General features: G+C 38.6%; 1 protein-coding gene across 4 annotated transcripts in view; it reads left to right on the top strand.

The window, feature by feature from the left end:
* Positions 1–17,798, top strand: part of ELF1 (E74 like ETS transcription factor 1) — a 115,768-nt gene that overhangs the window by 87,147 nt on the left and 10,823 nt on the right. For all 4 annotated transcript variants that reach the window (XM_043892509.1, XM_043892507.1, XM_043892511.1 and 1 more), the window contains 5 exons: positions 192–372; positions 7,421–7,528; positions 9,036–9,203; positions 16,588–16,671; positions 17,394–17,586. In XM_043892509.1, coding sequence (XP_043748444.1) covers positions 192–372; positions 7,421–7,528; positions 9,036–9,203; positions 16,588–16,671; positions 17,394–17,586 — 734 coding nt within the window. The remainder of the gene's footprint in view (positions 1–191; positions 373–7,420; positions 7,529–9,035; positions 9,204–16,587; positions 16,672–17,393; positions 17,587–17,798) is intronic.

The raw sequence follows: 17,798 nt of genomic DNA, 5'->3' as shown, positions 1-17,798 counted from the left end.
AAAAAATACCTGAAATTGAGTAATGAAAGTTTTATTTGGTCATCGTAGATGTATATTCTCTGTAGCCTAGGATTGTCAATATACAAGTAGCTGATGCTGTGAAAACTAAATTGCTGTCCAGCATAAAACAGTTTGGGTTGTATTTAACAAAGCAGAACTTTGTTCATCTTTTTTTCCCCTTGCCCTCCCAGCTTGGTGATCCAGCTATTTTCCCCGCCGTCATCGTGGAGCACGTTCCTGGTGCTGATATTCTCAACAGCTACGCAGGTCTGGCCTGTGTGGAGGAACCCAACGACATGATCACCGAGAACTCCCTGGACGTCGCCGAGGAGGAGATCATTGACGAGGATGAGGACGACATCAGCCTTACAGGTCTGTGCGCCCCCGGCAGCGTCATCATAGCCATTAAGCAGCTTCTCTCTTCCCAGGTGACTCAGACGGTAAAGCGTCTGTCTATAATGTGGGAGACCCGGGTTCGATCTCTGGGTCGGGAAGATCCCCTGGAGAAGGAAATAGCAACCCACTCCAGTACTATTGCCTGGAAAACCCCATGGATGGAGGAGCCTGGTAGGCTACAGTCCATGGGGTCGCAAAGAGTCGGACACGACTGAGCTACTTCACTTTCTTTTTTCTTTCTTTGTGATTCGGGGGCTGGAAGAACGTTCCCGACTCGGTTCTGAGTAGTGGCAGAAGCTAGAGCCCTGCAGGGAGAAGGAAGTGCCACGTTCCTTCCGGTCTGCCTGTGGTTCATAGCACCTGTTCACCTGCCCTTCTCTCCTAAATAGACGGAATGAGCGCGACACAACAGGAGGTGTGTGAGAGGAGCCCAGCCAGCCCCGTTCCCCAGGCCCTCACTGAGCACGGTGTGCCTCCTCCGCACTCCTGGTGACGACGAGAGGCGGCCTGTAGGGCAAAAGATAGGAATGCTCTTTGGTTACTGCTGCTGCAGCAGGCAGAATAGGAGGCCGTGACCCAAATGTAGGAGAAGGGGCTGGAGTTTCAGCAAGATTTCTTCAGTCAGAACTAGTAGGATATTTCAAACCAAGGAGTTCACTGCGTAAGTGTTGAGGTGGTGCTTTTTTCATCAGTTTTGGAAACTGATGCATGCGTTTTTATTTTTATACACTTAAACTTTCCTGTATGTTGGCCAGAGATGTTGGAGGTGTTTGAGAAAATAAATTATTTGGAAGTAAAAATTATCTGAATATTTATTATTAATTTAAAAACCAGAAATGAACATTTTTCACAGTATAATCAACTAAACCTGGCCTTTATTTGTATTCCACGCATTTCACACTAATGCGCTTTTTCTGTTCCAGGAGCCTATCTAGAATCTCACACTGCAATTAGTTGGTAGTCATTTTTTCCTAGGCACTTCCAATCTCTGATGGTTCCTTTGTCTTTCTTTATCTCTCATAACCTTGACACTTTTGAGGAGTACTGGGTCAGACATTGTAGAATGTCCCTCAGTTTTGTTTCTGTGATGTTTTTTCATGATGGAATGTGATAATGCATTTTGGGGCAAGAATACCACCCAAATGGAGTTGTCTACTTCTTGTTGTATCATATTAACATAGTAGATCTTCGTAAAAGTACGTTATCTCACTTAATTTTCAGCAGAAAAAGAAATGAAATTAAAGAAGTTCAGTGATTTGCCTAATGTCACACATCAAGTGACTGCGCCCTCACTGATAACATTGACCAGCAGCACTTAAGTTTTGTATTGTCCTCTTATATTTTGCAAAGCATGTTCTCATATATTCATATCTTTGTTCAGAGCAGCTCAATGAAAGTTTTTAATGAATCTAGACCTGTCTTTCCCTTATCAATAAGGGAATTAGATGACTTAAATTAGAGGTTTCTACTCATCACTGACTGTGATCCTTGTGTTTTGTGTAACAGAGTGACCACCTCTGTGCATATATAGATGTGTTGTATAGCTAATGGGGTTTTTGCAGTGTGTTCTGATCTACTTTCTTGATGCATTAGGGTGAGGCCACACACTCTGTGGGTTGGGAACCAGAGTCTTCCCTGAGGCGGTGTTTATTCTTGGTTTCAGTGGCCAAGGAAGATACTGGTCCTCAGAGGAGAAATAGAGACTTGGAAAGCAGATCCTGTATCTTTAGGAGAAGGAATCATTTCTTCCTTTCAGTGCTTCACTCTTGGGCTTAGACTTGAAGACTGCTGATGATGAGATGCAGACAAGTGCCTTCCTTCTTAGAAAATAGAATAGATCCAGAAAATAAGCCATATTTTGACACATTTGCTGTTTTCATGTTTCTTCTCTCTTTCTTATCTTCCAACCCAAGCCTCTGTTTAACTCTTCCATACTTGTCTGAGTCAGGTCATGAGAAATGAAAGGATATTATAGCCCCCCACCTAGTCCAGAGTGGGGGAGGGGAGAGTACCATGCTTTAAAGAGGCTGCAGGGCTGGTGGTGATGGGATAGAGCAGTTTATAAGCTGTAATTATGAGACCTAGGTAGCACTTCCGATGATAAAGAAGGTTGTTAACATTTTTAGGTATGATAATAGCATTGTGTTGGACTCTTTATCTTTCAGATACATATGCTCAAATACTTAGAGATAAAATATGCTGTCAGAGATTCCTTCAGAAAAATCCTGAAGGTCACAGTGTGTGGGGAAGGGGTCCTTGGGCAGTAAGTGGAGGATGCATGAGTTGAAAGACAATTGACTATGTTCTGATAATGATGGATGCTGAGAATGGGTATGTGAGAATTCATTTTACTGTGTCCCATAATTTTGATTGTTCGAAATTTTCAATAATAAAAAGATCAAACTGTTTTTATGGATGTGAAACTTACCTTAGGTGGCCACTGTCATCTATAATCCCTGATTTCAAATTTTCCTGTTCATAAACACTGTTTTAACCTATGAAATGTACAATGTTAAAATACCACTTTAATATGTTTATATGTTGGGGTTTTATATAAAATTTCCTTTGAAACAAGGTTGTGTTGTTAAAATTTTTTGAAAAGCGTTTGACTAAGAACTCCTATGTGGAACTTCTTCTTTACCAGTCTTGAGGACCTGAAAGTGAAATTACTAAAGGAGATGGACCCCTTTAGACCCATCAGCCCAGCTGCTCTGGGATCCAGCCCCATTCACCAGTGGGTCAGCACCAGTTAGGGGACACACAGCCCTGGACCCACAACCAGCTGTGTCAGGAACTGGCCCTGCCTCTAGCAGGTTAACACTAGATCTGGGCCCCAGGCCCCACACCTCCCCACTCTAGAACCCGACTCTGCCCATTTGTGAGCCAGCACTAGCCCTGGGACCACCTGGGGTCTCTGGACGCTTCTGTGCAAGGCTGGTCCTGGCAGCCCACCCTGCACGAGCCACAACTACCAGTTCACCCGCAACAGCTAGCCTGTCACAAGAGAAGGAGCCACACAGTCCACTTGGGGGTGCCCCAGAGCTCATAGCTCTGGTGACCAGAGGGGAGAGCGCTGCTGGGAGGCACAGGAGGTCTCCTATGAAAGACCACTCCTCCAAGATCGGGAAATGTAACCAGCTTACCAGATACACAGAAATAAAAAGAGCAAGTTAGACGGAATGAGGTGACAGAGAAATAATCTTCTAAATGAAGATGAAACCCCAGAAGAACAACTAAGTCAAGTGGAGATTGGTGATCTACCGTATAGAGAGCTCAAGGTAATGATTGTAGACATGTTCAAGGAACTCTGGTGAAGAATGGATGCATAGAGCAAGAAGTTAGAGGTTTTTACCAGAGTTAGAAAATGTAAAGACCAACCAAACAGCAAGAATAAAATAACTGAAATGAAAATGTGCTAGAAGGAATCAACAGTAGATTAAATGATACAGAGGACTGGATCAGGAAGCTGGAAAACAGTGTTAGAAATCACTGAAGCTGAATGGAAAAAGGAAAAATGGTAAAAAGAAATAAAGACAGTTTAAGAGACCTCTCAGACAACATCATGTGTACTAATATTTGTATTATATGGGTCCCAGAGGAGAAGAGAGAGAAAGGGGCAGAGAACATATTTGAAGACGTAATAACTGAAAACTTTCCTAATCTGGGGAAGAACACAGACATCCAGGTCCAGGAAGCAGAGAGAGTCCCAAACAAGATCAACCCAAGAAGGACCACACCAAGACACACTGTAATTAAAGTGGCAAAAATTAAAGATAAAGCAAGGATTTAAAAAGCAGCAAAGGCAAAGCAACAAGTTACAAACAAGAGGACCTGAATAAGGCTACGAGGTGACTTTTCAGCAGAAACCCTGCAGAACAGAAGGGAGTGGTTCCTTATATTTAACGTGGTGAAAGGGAAAAAATATCTACAACCAAGAACACTCTACCCAGCAAGGCTTTCATTCACATTTGGTGGTGAGATCAAGTTTTACAGACAAGCAAAAAAAGCTAAAAGAGTTCTGCACCCACAAACCAACTTTATAAGAAATGTTACAGGGACTTTTCTAACTGAAAAAGACAAGGCCACAACTAGAAACATGAAAATCATGAAAGGAAGGCAAAGAGTAAATTAGCCGTGTAGAAGGGTTAAAAGACAAGCATAGTGAAATCATCTATATCCACAATAATTGTAGTTGAGATACACAGAACAAAAATATGTAAAGCATGATGTCAAAAAACAGTAAACATGGAGTTGGGGAGTAAAAGTGCAGGGTTGTCCATTGCTGATTCATGTCAACGTATGGCAAAAACCACTACAATATTGTAATTAGCCTCCAATTAAAATAAATAAATTAATTTTTAAAAATGCAGAGTTGTTAAAATGCGTTTGAACTTAAGTGATGAATAGCTTTATGTGTGTATATGTGTGTGTGTGTATATATATATATATGTATTACTTTGTACAGTGTGGGGAGTATAGTAAATAACTGTGTAGTGTCTTAGTATGGTAACATTTCATAACTGGACATGGTAGTGATCATTTTGAAATGTATAGAAATACCCAATCACTATGTTGAGGAAGTAACAGTGTTGTAGGTCAGGTGTACTCCGAAAACAAGTAAACAGACTCACAGAAAAAATGAGATCAAATTTGTGGTTACCAGAGGTAGGGGGAGAGGGGAATGAGAATTGGACAAAGGTCAAAAGGCACACACATTCATATAGAAGATAAAAAAAGTACTAGAGATATAACATACAATATGATAAATGTAAGTAACACCGAGGCATATTATATATAAAAATTAAGAGTAATTCTTCAGTTCTCATCCCAAGAAAAGTTTTTCTGTGTCCTTAATTTTATATCTATATGAAATGATGGGTATTCACTAAACTTATTGTGATAATCATTTCATGATTGAAATGACCAAATCCTTATGATGTACACCTTAAATTCACACAACGCTGCATGTCAATTATATCTCAGTAAAACTGGAAGGAAAAAAAAAATCTTGTGGGTTTTAGTGTTGCCTACAAGAAATTGTTTTGTATTTTATAAAATAATTATAATATAAATATAAATTATTTATATAATCCATTTAATGATGGGAAAACATTTTCTCTGTATTTTTAAAAGCTTACTTGTACTTCTTTTTTGATTTTCATTCCTGTTTTATGTAGGACTCACCAATTTATTTTGCATTTCCTGCCCTGAGCACTGAGGCTGAGTGTAATAAACAAACTTTTACAAATTAGATCACTGGTATTAAATTTGCTTTATGTTTTTTGAAATTCGAAAGGTAGTTTGATTTCTGTATATAGCTGTGGAATGATTTCTAGTGTATATGAAGTTTAAAAAGCAAGGGTCAGTACAGCATGAATAGTTATTTATTATTTAAGATAAGGGAGAGAGTAAAAATGATATGTATGTGTTTGCTTATATCTAAACATAGAAACATAAACTAGAAACTAATAAAAATCTTTTAAACTCAGTGGTCACTTTTGAAAGATCCCATTTTTCACTCTGAAAATTAGTGAATAACAGAAAAAGACCCAAGCATTTAATTTGCCTTTATTGTATAAACCTTGGCTCAGGGTAAACAGATAGTTGATGACAGCAAGTTCTTCTTTGTAGAGAATTCTAGCTAATAAATGGGAGAGGAATGATAAGATTATGATTATCACCATTTTGGAATCCCTAATGAACTCCTGGATCTAGGCAAACTGTCATCAGTAACTGCTAAAGCCTTTAGATGAAAGGCTGTTGGAAAATTTAATGATAACTGGATCAGGCTGACAACACTTGAAACTGATTCTCCGTCTAGCAGTACTGAAGAAAGACAACCTACTTTCAAAAAGCACATAGAATCACACAGCATCACCTTCAAGTATTCTTGCCGAAAAACTGAATGTGAATCAAATCAGTCTTGTAGAAATATCTACCAGTTTACAGGAAATACATGGGGGAGGGCTGTGGTAAGTGGCACCACAGAGATATAATCAGCAAAATCTAAAATGTGGGAAACTACAAACAGATTGACCCTGTTTCTCTTAAGATAAACAGCAAAACAGAAAAAATAGGAAGGAAGGTGTATGCCACCAAGTGTAATGCATGAACTTTGTTTGAAATCTGTTGTGAACAAGCCAACTTTAAAAAAAAATCTGAGACAGAGAAATTTCATTATTAAATGGATATCTGATTTAAAGAATAATTAATTTGTAAAAGATGTGACCATGGCATTGTCTGTATACTATAATATTTACAATGAATGACAGGCTGTCTGAGGTTCACTTTGAAATAATCTTGTGTCTTTTTTGAGCTGGGGAGTATAGATTAAGGAAAATTGATTGTTAAATATTGAAACTGGGCCCTTGATACATTCAGTTCATTGTATGATTTCCTCTACTTTTGTGTGTATTTGATATTTCTCACTATAAAAGCTTGACAAAGAAGTAATTTGAAATTCTCCTTGTAATATTTTCTTAATTGCTATGTAATTAAATAGTTATACATACTAATTTTATCATTTTCATCTACCTAGCAGAACTTTAAAATATTTATAAAGCTTATATAAATGAATAGCTAGAGTTATATAAATGTTTAGAAGGTGGTAATTGATTATTGACTTATCTGTGCCTTACTTGCTTGATTTTTTAGAAAAAATTAGTTTTAATGGGATATTTCCTTCAATTCATGGAATTCCAGAGCTTTGACAGAAGAGTAATCTGCTTTTCTACTATGCCGTAAATCTACAAGATTTTAAATAGAAGCCTTAAGTTTTTAGTAGGAAGTGTTACAGTGCCCTGTTTTAATAACTTTACTAGGCTTTTTGAAGTATTTATCTTTTCTGGTTTTAACTATTATGGAGGAACTGGATCTTAGTTTCCCAATTGGGGATTGAACCTGGGCCCCCACAGTGGAAGAGCAGAGTCCTCATCCCTGGACCACCAGGAAATTCCCAAACCTGTGTTTTTTAGAACAACAGATGTCTTGTGCTAATTCTGTTTTCTGTTTAAATGTATTATAGTCGAAGCTTCCTGTCATAATGGGGATGAAACAATTGAAACCATCGAGGCTGCTGAGGCACTCCTCAACATGGATTCTCCTGGCCCTATGCTGGATGAAAAGCGCATGAGTGAGTGTTACGTCTGTTCACGTTCTTATGCTTTTTTTTTATTTTTAAAGTGTAGTTGATTTATAATGTTGTGTTCATTTCTGCTGTACAGCAGAGTGACTCAGTAACATATATACATATACATACATTCTTTTTCATATTCTTTTCTGTTATGGTTTATCACAGGATGTTGAGTATAGTTTCCTATGGTCTATAGTAGCACTATGGCTATATGCTTTGAAAAACTTTTTCTGTCATCTCTCTGTTTTAGATGGTAAACATCAAGAGACCAGAGTCATGTTTTATTTTTTTAGCATCCTAAATGTATTTTAAGGTACAGTACTGGTTGAGGTATCTTTACTAAAGTGTTCAAACAGGATTTTTTTTTTTTTTAGATTTGAGGAATGAAGACTTTGAGAATAAAAAGGTAATTTAGGTGTCACAGAGATTATGCAGAGTATCTTCTTAACCTCATTGGTGAAGTATTAGTGTATTTAGGGTCCAAACAATGAAAATTTAGTGATTTCTGTCATTATTCATCAGTGAATAGGCAAAAATCCATTGAAATGTTTTCTAAGATTTCATGGCATAAAATTTACTACCACATTTATTGATTTGCTTTTAAATCCATGTTCTCCTTTGGACTTTTCTGACAAGAAAGTGGTCAGACTTATAAAATGAATTATTATTAAATCAATTTAAGACGTTTATTGAGGGTTTTCTGTATGCATAGCAATGCATTAGGCGATAACATGATATAGAAATGAATAGATTTTGTTTCTTTCCTCAAGCTTCCAGTTTTCTTTTGAAGATAGTTATTTATGCAAATAACTGTAAAAGCCAAAAATAAAGGCCAAAAGAGGGATAGCAGAGTGTTCTGGAAGGAGAGATTTCTCTAGCTGAAAATACTGGTGACTGACTTTTTGGAAGGAATGTTTTGACCTGGGCTGTTAATGACAAATAAGCTTTTCATGTGTAGAAGAAGGCAGGAAAGGGCATTCAAGGCAGACGGAGTCCATTGAATCAACGACATAGATCTGTGAAAGAAGGAGAGGTTTAAGCTTCAAAATGTTTTGGTATAATTAAAGTAATGTTTCACAGTGGGTTACATATTGTGGATGTTCAAAATGGTATGCTATGGAGTTTGGTTGTTCTTATCTTTTTTCCACCTGTAAACAATGAGAAGGTATGTCAGTTTTATTCTTCTTTCTAATTTTCACTCTGTAAAGTTTTTATAGAGAAGAATGATATGGTCAGATCAGACTTAGGTATTGGAGAAAAACTTTAGCGGCAATGCGAAAAATGCAGGAGAGACACAGGATGGACTGGGGATAGGAAGTCAAGTCGGGAAGACACTGAATGGTCCAGTCAAGCCTGGACTGATCCAGCGAACTTGACTTAGGGCAGAGGAAGTAAAAACCAGGGGCTAGATTCAAGATTTCATTTCTCCTTTAATCTTCAAAGAAATAGGAAATATTTTACGAAATTATTTTGATTTATAATACAAAGTTGGTTTTATTCCCATTAGATAATAATATATTTAGTTCCTCTGAAGATGACATTGTTGTTGCCCCAGTCACCCATGTATCCGTCACACTAGATGGGATTCCTGAAGTGATGGAAACTCAGCACGTTCAAGAAACATATGCACACTCACCAGGACCCTCATCACCAGAGCAACCTAAGAGAAAGAAAGGTAGGTGGGTAATCTGTTTAGGGAAAACAGTCTACTCTTGATGTGGAATCTAAAGGTAGCTTTTATTCAAAGATATTTCTACACCAGTTAAAACTTCTGTAAGATAAAATTGGTATAAAACAAATTGAGTTATTTCTTCATATTAGATTCATTTTTTAAGAATTATACTTTTAAAATATTTGGACTGTCTTATAGAAAAGGGATGTTTCCCAATTTTTTAAGCCTCAGTCTTGTATCTAAAGCCTTTTATCCAAGCTCCAAAAGAGCCCAGGGATAAGACCAGTTCAGTTTTCTCCTGGGGAACATAGTTTGATAACCACCAGCACAGATTCTAATGAAGATTCCAGTGGGAAGAATACAAGTGGTAAACCAGCAGGTAAGTACCTGAAGAGGACACAACGTGCCAGAGGGAACTGTAAAGTAGTCACAGATGAGAACCACACTTGCATCCTGACACTCACACGTTTCCCTCTCTTGGCCTTTTGATTCTGCTCCAGCTTGTTTAACATGTTGAGTTTAATATCTTGGTTTATGGCATCACCAGCCACTGTGTAACCTAATTTCACATGAAATAAGAGAAGTTTCAAGAGCCAAAGGTGAAGAGGAAAATAACAACAGTAAGAATGAGCTGACACTGCAACAGCTCTGAAGGGCTGAGAAGAATATGTCCGTCTGGAAGTCCAGGGGACTTGGTTTTATATTACAAGTAGAGGCACATGCTAGTCTTGGTCCAAAGCAAAATGGGTATTAGAGAACTCAGCATATAATTCATGGGGTCCTCGGAAGGCTGTACCCTAAGGGGAAAAACAATCCACCCATTGGCACAGACAGATGTTAAGGAAACTTGTATTTTGTAGCTGAGTGGAAAAATTGTTCTTTTGAGAATTCATAATCCTAGGTTTACCTTAACCTAGGTTTATGACTAGATTTTAAATTATCACTGACTTTAGGAATGTCCAGCCAAGTAATTAACATAACAATGGCCCCTACCTGGCAGTAACTTTGGGCCCCAGGAGAAGCTCTTGTAAAATTGCTTTGCCATGTCATATATTTAATCCAGGCTGCACAGTATTTCTTCAAATAAAACCCTGTTGAAGGTGAACTCACACTTCAGTATCACAGAACACATAAGAAAGATACCTCCTGAATGAGGAGCAGCAGACATAGGGAATTCTGGTTTCCCACTGGCTGCTCTCAGGAGCCGTCTTTGCGTTGTCGCCGTGTCTGGCTCCTCACGCGCTCAGCCACCTCCAGCTCCGCCTCCACTGTGGACTCCGGCAGCTTCATCGCCAGAGTTCTCGCCCTCCTGCTTTCTTTCCAGTTTGCTGCATGACTTCACGGCCCCATCGTGCCAGTACAGCCATGGATACCAGCTCCAGGATCACTACCAAGGACTTCAAGAAGCTGTGGGGGAGACAGGGAATGGGAGCGAGGACCTGCGAATGGGAATGCTGAGAATGAGGAAGATGGGGAACAGGAGGCTGACAGTGTGGTGGGTGAAGAAGAGGAAGAAGTTGGGGAGGGAGAGGAGGAGGAAGGTGATGGTGAGGAAGAGGGTGGCGATGAAGATGAGAAGTCTGAGGCAGCTGTGGGCAAAGCAGCAGCTGAAGTTGATGGGGATGCTGACACTGACGCAAAAAAGTGGAAGATGGATGAGGATGACTAGACAGCAAAAAAGGAGAAGTTAAGCTTACAGAAAAGGCTGCTATAGCCCATTCAGCCTCCTCTTGGCGTCTCGGAACCCAACGGTCAGGTGGAGTCCGGCCTGCCTGCCGCCCGCAGGTGCCACGTGCTCCCACTGTCCAGCCAGAGCCACACAACGTGAACTTGGAACAGGAGAGGAAGAAGGAACCAAAACTTCCAAGGCCCAGGGTTTTTTTCTTAAAGTACTTTTAAAAGGAAAATTTGTGTTTTATATTTACATTTTATATTTTTGTACATATTGTAGGGGTCAGCCATTTTTAATGATCTCAGATGAGCAAACCAGTCTTCCCAGCATTCTCTCTCCTACTTCTGACTTTCCTTGTGGTGTGACCATGTTCATTATAATCTCAAAGGAGAAAGAAAATGTTGTTTAAAAAAAAAAACTACAACAAAAAAATCAATCTTATTTCGAGCATGCCAGTAACCCTTTTTGTGCATGTACATAGCTGTACCATAAGTACCTGGTTTTTATGACCAGGTTATGTTAAAGTTAACCAGGTTAACTTTTATGGTTAAAAAGGCCAGTGATAAAAGTTTTCTTTTTTTTCCTTGACTATGAAGTTGTGGTTTATTACTATTACTATTATTTTGGCCTGCTTGATGTGTGTGTGAAACACTGTTGTCCAACAGTAAGCCAGAATTCAAAAAAAATAAATCCTAAGGTTAGTTCACTATGATCCTCAGATAATAGAATTATCAAATAGAAACTTCCAATGAATATGATTATAATTATTAATGCAAAAGAATAGAAAATATGGTCAAAGAATGAGACTATTAAAAAATACCAGGTGAAACTTCCTCCTCTAGTCAAGATGGAGTAATAGCACCTGATGTAGCAACCGTTTTTTGGATATGACACCAAAAGCACAAGCTTTACAAAGGCTAAAATTAATAAGTGGAGCTACAATAAACTCAGTCTCTGCACAGCAAAAGAAACTGTCAGCAAAATGAAAATGCAACCTGCAGAATGGGAGAAAATATTTGTAAATCATGTATTGGATAAGGGGTTAATATCCAAAATATATAAGCAACTCATATAACACAATAGCAAAAAAAAAAAAAATCCAATTAAAGAATGGGCAGAGAACCTGAATAGACATTTTTCTGAAGAAGACATATAAACAGCCAACATGTACAAGCAAAGATGCTAAATATCGTTAGTCATCAGGGCAGTATAAATCAAAACCACAGTTAAGATACCTCTTCACATCATAAGATGGCTAGAAAAAAATCAAGAGTCATTTATTTGGTAGGAGGGGGACTGGGACATTGAACTGCTTTTAAATGATGTGAAGAAACTCTCTTCACCCTCTTTTTCCACTTCTCTGGTGCTTTGAAACTCCTTCCAAGGGAGGCTGAGAGCTGGGGTGCATTCTCGAGCTGCTTTTTGAGGCTGGCATTTTGAAATACACTGAAAATCTATCTCACCTCTGAATCATTTGTTTGGTCTCATCATGGAGAGGGGTGGGGTGGAGAGTATGCCGTATCTCACATTGTGTTTTATACCTTAAACTTATACAATATGTCAGTTATATATCAATAAAACTGGAAAAAATAAAAACAGAACCCAGATTTACCCTCCTGTTTGAAACAACTGAAACCACAAACAAAATATCTGAAGCAGTGGTTCTAAAGAAAGTGGACATCAGTTAACAAAAGCCAGCGATCCCTGGAAAATAGGAAACCATGAGGTGTGATTACCCCACCTTCCTGCGTGGAGAAGATAGTTTTTGGAAAACAGTATGACAGTTCCTTAAAAAACTTCATGTATACTTAACACATGACCCAGCCATTCTGCTTCTCGGTATTTACCCAAAATAAATGAAACTATACATTTAAGAGAAAAACTTATTCATGAATGAATGTTCTTAGCAGGTTTATGTGCAACAGCCCCAAACTGGAAATGACCCAGACATCCATCAGCTGCTGATTGGATTAAACATGTGGTAATATCCATACGATGAAAGACCATTCAGCAATAAAATGGAATGTACTGTTGGTACATAAGACAAAAATGGATGAACCTCAACATAATTATACTAGGGGAAAAGAGCCAGATTCCCACCCCCCTGCCATAAAAGAAGAGTATGGTTCTGTTTATATGAAATTGTACAAAGTGTAAATTAATCTATAATGATAGAAAACGAGTGGTTGGTTACCTGTGGATTGGGCAGGATGGGGAAAGTGAGGATTACAAACGCACTTTAGGGAGTGAAGATATGTTCATTATCTTGAGTGATGGTTTCACAGGTGTATACATATGTCAAAACTTACCAGATTATAAACTTTAAGCATAAGCAGGTTTATTGTATCTCAGTTATACCTCAATAAAGCTGTTTTTAGAAAGTAAAAGACTAATATCCTACTTAATGGTGAAAGACTGACATGATAAGGAACCAGACAGAACACATAATATATGGGTTAAATAGCAAATGAGTCACTGCTGAAGTGAGCTCCAACCTAGAGCTGATGTAGAGTAAAAGATAATAGAAGAGTTAGAGATGTGAGGATTGCTTGAGAAGATCTACACGTTTAATCAGAGCTCCAGGAAGGGAGAATGTGTAGAGTGAGGAAGAAGCAATATTCAAAGATGATGACTGAGAAATTTTCCAGAATGATGTTAATCCCAGCATAGTGAATCCTGAGTAGCATAAGTAAAATAGATGCAGGCTGAAATAGATTATGCTAAAAAATGTGGAATATCAAAGACTCCTTGCAACCTACAGCCAAAGCAAGAGGAAAAAAAAAAGAAGAAGAAATGGACCAGTCAGGGAGAAACTGCATTACCTGATGAGGATTGATTATTGAATTGGCTACAAGCTCCCACGAAAGGCTGAAAGGACTGGATATGTTCAACGTATCAGGAGAAATAACTTCACAAAATTTATATACCCAATTAACCTATAGTTCATGTGACGCTGTGTGCATCGTCACCATGAACAGTGAGGAAGACGATGGAGAGGATGGATGCTGGGTAGGCTACTGACAGTATCTGCTGTGACTGACACTAGTGGAGTAAAACAGCGGGATAAAAACAGTACTATCGGGACTTCCCTGCTGGTCCAGTGGCTAAGACTCTGAGCTCCCGATGCAGGGGACCCAGACTCTGTCCCTGGTCAGGAATCTAGATCCCACATGTGGCAACTAAAGTTCCTGCATTTGCAGTGAAGATCAAAGATCCCGCATGCCGCGACTGATCCAGCGCAGCCAAATAAAGAAATTTTTTTAAAAAAGAGAAAAAATGAGAGAAAATAAAACAGTTGGAAGGATAGCAGCTGACTGAAGTCTGGCTTCTAATCCTCAGTCATGAACACAGTTAGCTGGAAATCTCTGTAGGTTCTCTGCAGACGTCTGCAGTGATGGAGGTTAAGACGCCAAGCTGCCTGTTTTCCATGTGTATACATCTGGTAGTCTCGAGGGGCCAGGCCTGAAGAATGGCTCTTTTGACTTTCTTCTCCTCATAGCTCAGTTGGTAAAGAATTTGCCTGCAATGCAGGAGACCCCAGTTTGGTTCCTGGGTTGGGAAGATCTCCTGGAGAAGGGATAGGCTATCCACTGTAGTAGTTTGGGGCTTCCTTTGTAGCTCAGCTGGTAAAGAATCTGCCTGCAGTGTGGGAGACCTGGGTTTAAACCCTGGATTGGGAAGATCCCCTGGAGAAGGGAAAGGTTACCCACTCTTATTCTGGCCTGGAGAATTCCATGGGATCACAAAGAGTCTGACAGGACTGAGTGACTTTCACTTTCACTTTTCACTTTCCTTGACTTACTCACCTTAACTTCAGAAGTGTTTTCCTATTCAGTTTGTCTTGGGATGTGTTGCTATTAACAGACTGATTTCAGATGGGGAAAGGAGTACATCAAGGCTGTATATTGTCACCCTGCTTATTTAACTTATATGCAGAGTACATCATGTGAAATGCTGGGCTGGATGAAGCATAAACTGGAAACAAGATTGCCAGGAGAAATATCAATAACCTCAGATACGCAGATGAAACCACCCTTATGGCACAAAGTGGAGAGGAACTAAGGAGCCTCTTGATGAAAGTGAAAGAGGAGAGTGAAAAAGCTGGCTTAAAACTCAGCATTCAAAAAACTAAAATTATGGCATCTGGTCCCATCACTTCATAGCAAATAGATGGGGAAACAATGGAAACAGTGAGAGACTTTATTTTGGGGGCTCCAAAATCACTGCAGATTGTGACTGCAGCCATGAAATTAAAAGACGCTTGCTCCTTGGAAGAAAAGTTATGACCAACCTAGACAGCATATTAAAAAGCAGAGACATTCCTTTGCTGACAAAGGTCTGTCTATTCAAAGACTATGGTTTTTCCAGTAGTCATGTATGGATGTGATAGTTGAACCATAAAGAAAGCTGAGTGCCAAAGAATTGATGCTTTTGAACTATGGTGTAGGAGAAGACTCTTGAGAGTCCCTTGGACTGCAAGGAGATCCAACCAGTCCATCCTGAAGGAGATAAGTCCTGGGTGTTCATTGGAAGGACTGATGCTGAAGCTGAAACTCCAATACTTTGGCCACCTGGTGTGAAGAACTGACTCATTGGAAAAGACCCTGATGCTGGTAAAGATTGAAGGCAGGAGGAGAAAGGGATGACAGAGGATGAGATGGTTGGATGGCATCACTGACTCGATGGACATGAGTTTGAGCAAGCTCCAGGAGTTGGTGATGGACAGAGAGGCCTTGCATGCTGCAGTCCATGGGATTGCAGAGTCGGACATGACTGAACAACTGAACTTGTCTTGTGTTGCTACTAACCTTGTGACTTTAGCCCTGTAATTCACTTTTTTAAGTTACTTCCCTAAATTACCTCAACATTTGCCCTTGTGATCTAGATCAGAGAGAGTCAAATTCAAGAACGTTGTGGTTAGAAGTACTAACTGAAGGATCCACTTATGCTTAATCTCCATTGTCTCTCTCATGCAGGGTGGTAGTCTGTTCAGACAGCATCATCGCCCCAACCAAAGTCATAGGCAGCATTGCTGCCAGGTTGTGGCTCTAGATAAGGGGAGAAGAGATCATAAACATGGCTTTAGAATAGTTGGTTGACCCAGACTAAGGCTGAACAAAATACACTTTTAATTCTGACTTGTCTGGGGCTGGGTGATGGATAACCATAAAGTTTGTTTGCTGTAAACTGAAAGAAATATAGAATAAGTTTTTTAAAAATACACAAGAAAATACACAAGAAAATAAAAATTGAGTATGTGGTTCACAAAAATTTAACCTCAATTTAACCTTATTTTTTATATCTAGAAGTTTTGGGTAGTTTCCAGTATTTGAGAACCAACCCAGAGGCAGACAGACTTATATGGCTTAATTTTGAAGCCCAAGTTTTATCAGTATCAGTAATGTTCATTTAAATGTTAAGAATTGTCACCTGAAAGATAAAATTAAAGTTTCAACTTAATCTCATTTTTACAAATGAGCCAAAGTATTGTTTTCTACATAAAAGTGTCTGTGATCTAACCTATGTTAATTTTTTACTGAAGTTATTTTCCTTTTAATAGGTAGTATTTAGGAAGCCAATATGTGTTCCATGTATAAAATACTTGGCACTTGAAATTGAGGATAAATGACCAAAAAAGCTTTTATAAACAGCTAAATTATCCATTTTCTCTCACTTTTGAGGGCAAATATTTATGTAGAGCCATTGTGATTTCAGGGAGAAAAACTAAACAACCACGTCCAGATTCCCCAGCCACTACACCAAACATATCTGTGAAGAAGAAAAACAAAGATGGGAAGGGTAAGTACTACTCCTGTAATTTCCTTATAATAATTATAGATCAAGTAACATTCAGAGTGCTCTAAAATATCTGCATACTGTAAGTAGAAACCACCAGATTTTATTGAAATGGATCTTATTGCTGCCCCATGCACAGTTACCACTTTCTGTAGAAACACTGGTAATAATGTAGCCCAAGAAATTCATTAGGAGATTTTCACTTCCCTGTCAAAATCGTCCATCCTTTCATTTAATAATGAGTCTCTTGGAAGAATTCAGCCGCATTAGGTTTTCAGTGCATAGACACTTTATTACGGTGTCTTGGAGTTTTAATATTTTCATAACTGCTTCCCAAATTTGAAGAAAATTGTTAAGGCTAATCTGCTGGCTCTTAATATAAAAAGAACAACTATTGAAAGGTTTTTTACATTTCTTTTTCCTTTTCTTCTATGTAATAATGGTTCTTAAAGAGGCTGAAAGAAAATTTCTTACAATGCTTTCTCCCTAGGTCATCACAAATCTAATTGGCAGGATTGCTCTATTCAGATAACTTATGTGGGACTAATAAAAAGATCTATATTAGACTCTAGAAATTATGACCATTATATCACCAGTACTAACTGAACTGTGTAACTTGTTTTATATAATTATAGATGGAACTTAATAAGACCTTTAGTTGTGTTTTATTGTGCTCTTTCAAATAAAGTTTTGGTTCAGTTAAAAAGAAATTGCTTTTGTTTCAGGAAACACAATTTATCTTTGGGAGTTTTTACTGGCACTGCTCCAGGACAAAGCTACTTGTCCTAAATACATCAAATGGACTCAGCGAGAAAAAGGCATTTTTAAATTGGTAGATTCTAAAGCAGTATCCAGGTTGTGGGGGAAGCACAAAAACAAACCTGACATGAATTATGAGACCATGGGAAGAGCTCTCAGGTATGTGAAATTTCTGTAGTTCATGGTGTGAAGAATATTGTTTCTTAAATACTAGAAAGCAAGTAAGTTCTAAAAAGTCAGAGGGTTTTCTTTAGAAATGGTGAATTTTACTATTGAAGTGCTAAACCATACTACTTATAGAACTGAGTATTTAAATTGAGATATTATTTCAGTCTGGGAAAATGTTCTCCTTCCCCCCAAAATCTTCATGC

Source organism: Cervus elaphus, chromosome 30, assembly GCF_910594005.1.
Source record: "Cervus elaphus chromosome 30, mCerEla1.1, whole genome shotgun sequence".
NCBI lineage: Eukaryota > Metazoa > Chordata > Mammalia > Artiodactyla > Cervidae > Cervus > Cervus elaphus.
The sequence above is the reverse complement of the archived record's forward strand: the minus strand, read 5'-3'. Positions and strand labels throughout refer to the sequence as shown.